This window comes from Leptodactylus fuscus, chromosome 6 (genome assembly GCF_031893055.1).
Source record: "Leptodactylus fuscus isolate aLepFus1 chromosome 6, aLepFus1.hap2, whole genome shotgun sequence".
Classification (NCBI taxonomy): domain Eukaryota; kingdom Metazoa; phylum Chordata; class Amphibia; order Anura; family Leptodactylidae; genus Leptodactylus; species Leptodactylus fuscus.
In genome coordinates, this window is record NC_134270.1 from 175120263 (window position 1) to 175128503 (window position 8241).

The following is an 8241-nucleotide window of genomic DNA, read 5'->3' on the forward strand; positions in this document are numbered from 1 at the left end:
TCGTTAACCACCTTGTAGGACAGAAGGTTGGTGTGGCCATCATATGTGCAACCAACTAGTAGGACAGAAGGTCCCAAAAGGTCCCAAATGTCATGCCACCAACTATAGTTGTACTCGACACTCACCCTGTTACTAGGAATGGTGGACAAACTCTTCGACTCTCACCAATCCTATGAAGGGGTGTAGACCTTGCATAGTCCACCCAGTGATTTGGTGAACGGTGCTGGCCACAGTTCCTTACACGGTCTGATCATTCTAAAGATGGGTGACTCCATCCTATGAGATACGCCATCGCTCTATATGTAAAATTTTGGCCGAACCAATTGATTTCAGGGGGACCCAAAGACGTCCTAATGTGTATGGGGGTAAATGGTCTTGATCTGCCATGTTGGATTCCCCTCTTCCCATTGAGACCACATGCTTGGACGAGCTGTGGTCGGAGGACCAACCCGCTATCTCCCTGCCAATGAGAATGAGTTGGGAATCACACATGCATGCGTGTTTCTAGCTTCAGGAACCACCTTTCGATTTTGGTCTTCGTACTTTTTGGTTCTTCTACCTCCGTTCCTTGTGAACATCACTCATCATTTGTTCTTCTCCTCTCTTGTTTCGTAGAGATTATGAAGTCACCATGGCGCCCTCTGCGGAAGATAAGTACATGTACTTGGCGATATACATTGTAACGATTGTCACCGGATTCCCCGCCAACCTCTTCGCCCTTCACGCACTGATTCGGAAGCTACGTATCAAGGCCACCCCCAATGCCATCCTGCTTTTCAACTTGACTATATCCGACCTATCGTTCTTGGCTTTCCTCCCTTTCAAGGTCACGGAGGTCTTTCAAGGCCAGTGGTTAATGCCCTCCTTCCTCTGCCCGCTCAGTGGTCTCTTCTACTTCAGCACCATCTACTCCAGCACATTGTTCCTCACCGCGGTCAGCGTGGAGCGCTACCTTGGCGTAGCCTTCCCCCTCAAGTACAAACTCTACCGTAAACCGAGCTACGCTGTGGTCATCAGTGGCTTCCTATGGGTCTGCTCCTTCGCCCATTGTAGTATCGTCTACATCACGGAGTACCACCAAGCGACCAACGTCAGCAGTAATAGGTTGGTGTGCTACGATAACTTTACCGAGAAGCAACTGGAAGTTCTTCTACCCTTCCGCCTCGAGCTGGGAATCCTCTTGTTTTGCCTTCCTTTCCTTATAACCTGTTTCTGCTACGGGAGCTTCATCAGGATCCTCATCTCTTCTCCTCACATCCACAAGGACAAGAAGCAGCGAGCCATCGGCCTGGTTCTTACCACGCTCTGTGTTTTTGCCATATGCTTTGCCCCCTACAACGTCTCTCACTTGGTCGGATTTGTCTATAAGAAGAACCTAGAATGGAGGGAAAAGGCCTTACTCCTGAGTACGTTCAATGCAAGTCTAGACCCCGTCATCTTCTACTTCTCCTCCACCGCCGTGCAGCACTCTTGCAAACGTTGCCTGATGAAGCTACATATTTGCCAAACCAGTCCGGCTCTACATAGGATAATGGACAAGCAGAGCATCAAACTGGGTCAACCTCAGGTTTCGGACAGCTCGAAGTACGATGCCTGAGGTCTTATTTATTTGACATGAATGTTCCATCATTGTTGTGTTGTAATGTCGTTGGTTTACCAGCATGATGTTTACCATGGGTTTTGCCAGGGGTACCCATGGAGGAGATAGAACATTGTACATACCCCCATGTGTCCCTTCTTGGAACCGGTCAATGTGGGTCTTATTTGTACCCTTCCATTGCAGAAGCAAAAAAACAACGATGGACCAAAATTTTTAGCATGGTGGTGGCCATTATGCGAATGTAAGATGGAGGTCAACCTAATATAGAACCACATGAGCTGCCTATATGGTGTACATGACCTTGGTACACAATGACTCAAATAATCTGGGATTATATCCAAGGACACCTACAGTTGGCTAGACCATCACCATTACTTGTGACCCATGACATCACCAACAGTGAGATTTGTTCCAATCCTATTAATATTATAAATGTGAAAGTTTGTGAGTTTGGATGTTAGTGTGTTTGGATGTTTGTTCCTCAATCACGCAAAACCCGCTCGACCGATTTGGCTGAAATTTTCCACAAACATAGTTAATACACCCGATTAAACAATAGGCTACTTTTCGTCACAATAGCGCACATACATTTGTGCCAGGACCCCCACAAAATCCAAACTCACATCACCATCTCTGCAATCTCACACACTTTGGACCATAGCAAGCCCCAAAATTCATATTGCCCTCTGCAGCCTCGCCCCTAACCCCACACAATCACATATACATAGACTTTACCACTTTGCCCCTCACCTTAACGATACTCCAGGGGGCTCTCTTTAACACTCCGGAGCAGCCATGTTTGCCGACCCCCACCGCTCTGACAATCCGCGACACCGCCCACCCATGTCAATACCCCTAGGCGGTCTAATAAATGCAAAAAAAAAAGTGTAAAAAAAATATAAAAACAAATAAAAAGTATTAAAAATTTAAATCACCCCTCTTTCCCTAGAACACATATAAAAGTAGTTAAAAACTGTGAAACACATACATGTTAGGTATCCCCGCATCCGAAATCGCCCGCTCTACAAAGCTATACAAATATTTTTCCTGTTCGGTAAACGCCGTAGCGGGAAAAATGGTCAAAAGTGCCAAACCGCCATTTTTTCACTGTTTTGATTCTGATAAAAATTTGAATAAAAAGTGATCAAAGCAATAACATTTCCCGAAAATTGTAGAACTAAAAAGTACACCCGACCTCGCAAAAAAAGACGCCCTATACATCCCCGTACACGGACGTATACAAAAGTTACCGCTGTCAGAATATGGCGACTTTTCAAAAAAAAAATTTTTAACACAGTTTTGCCTTTTTTTAAAGGGTCAAAATGTAAATAAAACCATAGAAATTTGGTATCGCTGGAATCGTAACGAAGCACAGAATACAGGGGACATGTCATTTTGGTTGCACAGTGAACGCCGTAAAACCAAAGCCCGTAAGAAAGTCGCAGAAATGCATTTTTACTTCAAATCCACCCCATTTAAATTTTTTCCCTGCTTCCCAGTACATTATATAGAATAAATAATGGTGGCATCATGAAGAAAAATTTGTCCCAGGAAAAATTAAGACCTCATATGGCTCTGGGAGCAGAGAAACTTATACACACTACGAAAACCTTACCCGCGCCTGTATATACCCACTTCTACAATCACCGCAGACGAAGTCGCGGGTACCAACTAGTATGACATAAAATGATGTGTAATAAAGCTGATATTTGGCGAAGAACTGTGTTTTTATTAAGACGACCCCTCTTCTTCCCTCCACCCACAAACCCCAAAGGCAACCCTTGCGTTTCCATCTAGTTGGCTCTCAGTTGTTCCATTGGTCACAGGGTTGCAGCAGAATTTACAAAACATGCCATTCACTTATTATAACTCCGCCCTCTAATATTCACAGCACGGCAGAAAAGTGAGATGTCTCAACCAGTATCTATTGTGCGCCCTCTAGTGGTCAGTCTGAAAACTCACAGCCAGATAACACTCCATTGTCTTACATGAGGAGGGTGGTGTTAGCAGATAGACCCCCCGGCCGCTCCTATGTCCTCTTCTCGGTGCCCTATATTTGTCTTTTTGACCTTTTGTGCTCCCAGACAGCAGGTGAAGCAGATTCTTATTTCATTACTGACCTAATCCAGAGACATTTTCTTCTCCTTCCTCCGTCTTATGGTCTTTTAATGTGACCCCGGGAGTAATGGAGGTAATTCTCCTGAGAATTTGCAACACCAGGAACGGAGACGTAAAATTAGATTTCTCAGCGCACATTACATCCAGTTACCGCCTGATACATGGAAAGTTCTAGAACATTCCCCCCGGAAATCGAGTGATCCCCATTTATTACATGGCCTTAGGTCACCCCATCCTGTCTATAATAAATGATCAATTAGCCAACATGGCTGTCACCCAGCTTTGCAAAGTCCCTAACTATGCAGCTTTTTTGTGTTCAGGGCTCCGGGAAAGCTGTGTGGCAACTATTGCCTGTAGCGGCTGTAATAGTTTCAGTACTGTCATCCAGCTTTCCAAGAAACAGACAACTCACAAAAGATTGATGTATACAGCTAGGCAGTACACAAAAGTGATCACTCAGCTTTCCAAGATCCAGATAAAACTTACAAAAGATTGATCTATAAAAATATGCAGTTCAAATGGTCTGTCACCCAGCTTTCACAGACTTCTGAGTGGCAACTATTCCTAGTTACGTAATGATACATCCTCAATCATATATCCCTGCTTAGTTTGTCATTCAGGACTCCAGGAAAGAATCTCTGTAAGAAGAATTGTTGCCCCTCACTCAGCTTTCCCAGAAACAGATATAGGAATTGTAAGAATTTGTCTGATGGGTATATATGGGTGACATCCCACATGGCTTCCATCCAAGAAGGGTCACCCAGCTTTCCAAAATCCTGAATGTCACTAGCCATGCAGACTTTGCTGTTCAGGGCTCCAGGAAAGCTGCATAACACCACCACAGGAGCTGTTATATGTCCAATATGGTCATCCAGCTTTCCAAGAAATAGATCTAAGTCACAAAGGATTGATGTATACAAAAAAAGCAATTCCAATAATTGATTACCCAACTTTCCCAGACTCCTGAATGGCAAATATACCTAGGTACGTAATGATATATCCCCACTAACATATCCCTGCTTAGTTTGTCATTCAGGACTCTAGGAAACAACCCTTGTAGGAAGAATTATTGGCCATCACTCAGCTTTCCCAGAAACAGATATATGATTGTAATCATGTTCCCTCTAGGGGGAGCTCAGGAGCTAATTGCATACTGATAATACATCTGTAATACCTGAGCTCCCCCTAGTGGACACATTATACAGGATTTCAACATTTACCTATCATCACAGAATACTGGACCCAAAAATTCCATTGTATTCATGTTGGAGATTCACTAGTATAAACTTGGGGGTGCATTTCTGATTCGGGGGGGTTAGAGGGGTCTTCCTGAATTCACTATCATCTCAGACCCAAAGATTCACTTTCATTGACTTTTAATGAAATATCCCAGAATCACGTGAAGCGAAAGCCGACGTATTAAATAACATAGGAGCCAGTAATCGCCATCGCCGAAAATACGGACGGAGCCTGAGAAGCGATTATTGCTGGAGGTCACACGGCGACAGCCAAAACAGCGGGTAATATCTGCAATCTGTAATATAAATATTTGATCATTATTTTGCATTTACCAATATTGTTATTTCTTTTTCCATTTAATATAGAATATTTTAGATATTTAACTATAGTTTCAAGATACATTTTTATTATCCTCAGTGGGGGTCCGACCCCGATACCCTGCTGATCAGCTGCCACAGCCACCAGATCGGCACAGTGAACCGAGCTGGAAACAGACAGCGCCATGTACTGTGTAGTGGCCATGTGCGGTACTGCAGCTCAACTCCTATTCAAGTGAATGCACAAATAATTGACTCACATGGAGACCGGATATCTCAGATCTTTCACTCTTCTCATTTGATTTTGCATCTCTTTCGCACTACAAATGAAAACAAGAGTAATATAAACCGTGGATCAACGTTAAAGACCCCAAAGGTGTTGTCACCCAGCTTTCTCAGCATCCGGAATGGAAATTCGCATGCTTGGCCATACTAAACCTAGTGCTACATCATTGCAATTCAACAGTGTGGCCACCTCTGTCTGTGCAAGCTACAACCCAGCTTTCCCAGATACAGATCTAATGAAGAAAGCACAAAATCTTACCTGTAAGAAGAATGCAGATGGTGAGGGCGAGTATGAGAGCGATTTTCAGGATGTTAAGATATTCTATAAGTTGATAGCTTGTTAGTCCAAACTCGGAAAGATCTAGAAAATAAAGTAGAAGAATAAAAATATATAGAAATACTATAGGATATACTGCCATCTACAGGAAAAACCCTGCAATTACATAGAAAAAACATCCAATGACCTTGACTCACCATAAGAATAGTTGGCATATATGGGTGCTGGAAGAGATAAATGCTCGACCACACAGGAAAGCGTCAGCAAGTTGGCTCTAAAGTGTGACGGTAAGACAAGGCGGCGGGCGGCTTGGAAATCACCATTTTCTGACTTCCATATCTCTACAGGTCCAGGATCAGGTAAGTCAATATGACTACTGTGCCAGCTTATAGCAATGCCCGCAGGGTAGTAGCCAGATGTCTGGCAAGTCAAAGCCATGTCTTCTTGCGACTTGGTGGCCACCTTCAGGAAGATCTCCGGCTGTGAAGGAGGAGCTGAGAGGAGAATACAAGGGATAAGATGTAATGCTGGGAGTTGTAGTTCTAAAGAATATGTGAGATCCGGGAATGACAATCATGCACGATGAAGGTGATGTGGGCTGGGTATATACAGGAGTATATAGATGGACACTATATAGACACGTGTATCCAAGATAAACAAATAGTCCGCTGGTAAGGGGTTAACCACGTACCGTACACCAGGAGTTTGGTGCCGCTCCCCTGCGCCTCCGCCTTCTCCCACATGTGCACCTTGCAGAAGTAAGTCCCAGCATCTTCCCGGGTGACCTGACTGATGACCAGGGAGGCGTCTCCTTCACTCAGGAAGGTCTTTGGATGGGCCAGAGAGAAGCGGCTCCTCAGATGGATGACTTGGCTGATGCTCATGTTACCGTCCAGCGCAGCAGCTCGGTGCCAGGACACGGCGCCTTTAACATTGGATTCTACAGAGAAAAAGCAGCCAAGGCTGGCATTCTGCCCCTGAGCAATGACCAAAGATGGAGGGGATTGGAAGACTGACAGATCAGGCATCCCTGGGGTGGAAAACGGCGAGTTAGTCTGAGCCAAGGGCCAAGACGAATATAGGCAAAGAATACACAGTACATACCCTAGAACATATAGTGAAGAACATACAGTACATACCCTACAACATATAGTGAATAACATACAGTACATAGTCAAGAACATATAGTATATAATCTAGAACGTATAGTGAAGAACATACAATACATAATCAAGAACATACGGTATACAGTCTAGAACATATAGTGAAGAACATAAAGTATATAGTCTAGTACATATAGTGGAGAACATACAATACATAATCAAAAACATACAGTATATATAGTCTAGAACATATAGTGAAGAACATACAATACATAATCAAGAACATACAGTATATAGTCTAGAACATATAGTGAAGAACATACAATACATAATCAAGAACATACAGTATATAGTCTAGAACATATAGTGAAGAAAATACAGTACACAGTGAAGAACATACAATACATAGTGAAGAACATACAATACATAATCAAGAACATACGGTATATAGTCTAGAACGTATAGTGAAGAACATCCAATACATAGTCAAGAACATACAGTATATAGTCTAGAACATATAGTGAAGAACATACAATACATAATCAAGAACATACAGTATATAGTCTAGAACATATAGTGAAGAACATACAATACATAATCAAGAACATACAGTATATAGTCTAGAACATATAGTGAAAATACAATACATAGTCAAGAACATACAATATATAGTCTAGAACATATAGTGAAGAACATACAATACATAATCAAGAACATATAGTATATAGTCTAGAACATATAGTGAAGAACATACAATACATAATCAAGAACATACAGTATATAGTCTAGAACATATAGTGAAGAACATACAGTACATAGTCAAGAAAATATAGTGAATAGTATATAGTACATAGTGAAGAACACACAGTACATAGTCAGGAACATATAGTGAAGAACATACAGTACATTGTGAAGAACATACAATACATAGTCAAGAATATATAGTAAATAACATACAGTACATAGTCAGGAACATATAGTGAAGAACATACAGTATATACTCAAGAACACATAGTCAAGAACATACAGTATATAGTCAAAAACATATGGTGAAGAAGATATATAATGAAGAACATATGTTGAAGAGTATATACAGCACGGGCACTTTACCATTGTCAGAATTCTCAATTCTCAGCTGCTATCCCTTTAAGGTTATGGTGCTGACTGGAGAAGCTTCCACAGAATTCTTGAGCCTGAGAAGGTCTATATAAGACCCCGCCCTCCTGACCTAGGCACCTGCTAATTTACTTCTCTAGTTTGGCTCTGAACCCATCTCTCGGGTATTGCATTACTTTACTGACC

At 42.3% G+C, this 8241-nt stretch overlaps 2 protein-coding genes across 2 annotated transcripts; one reads left to right on the forward strand and one right to left on the reverse strand.

Annotated features, from left to right (window-relative positions):
- The first annotated feature begins 621 nt into the window (after positions 1 to 621).
- Positions 622 to 1648, forward strand: LOC142209855 (free fatty acid receptor 2-like). Its single transcript, XM_075278897.1, has one exon. The coding sequence runs from the start codon at positions 632 to 634 to the stop codon at positions 1595 to 1597; it is 966 nt and encodes a 321-aa protein (XP_075134998.1). The 5' UTR covers positions 622 to 631; the 3' UTR covers positions 1598 to 1648.
- Positions 1649 to 5135: 3487 nt separating this feature from the next.
- Positions 5136 to 7135, reverse strand: LOC142209857 (tyrosine-protein phosphatase non-receptor type substrate 1-like). The gene is made up of 6 exons (XM_075278898.1): positions 7075 to 7135; positions 6528 to 7032; positions 6034 to 6330; positions 5819 to 5920; positions 5535 to 5594; positions 5136 to 5252 (listed from the first exon to the last, which is right to left on the reverse strand). Exons 2-5 carry the CDS (start codon positions 7018 to 7020, stop codon positions 5569 to 5571), a joined length of 918 nt encoding a protein of 305 aa, XP_075134999.1. The 5' UTR covers positions 7021 to 7032; positions 7075 to 7135; the 3' UTR covers positions 5136 to 5252; positions 5535 to 5568.
- Positions 7136 to 8241: the final 1106 nt, after the last annotated feature.

Bases quoted from the DNA above. Each gene is read 5' to 3' on its own strand.
- LOC142209855 (XM_075278897.1), top strand. From the start codon at position 632: ATGGCGCCCTCTGCGGAAGATAAGTACATGTACTTGGCGATATACATT.
- LOC142209857 (XM_075278898.1), bottom strand. From the start codon at position 7,020: ATGTTCTTGACTATGTACTGTATGTTATTCACTATATGTTGTAGGGTA. The intron at 5,921-6,033 runs GTGAGTCAAGGT...TTTATTTTCTAG, and splicing joins ATATGCCAACTATTCTTATG to ATCTTTCCGAGTTTGGACTA. The intron at 5,595-5,818 runs GTAAGATTTTGT...TTTCATTTGTAG, and splicing joins CATCTGCATTCTTCTTACAG to TGCGAAAGAGATGCAAAATC.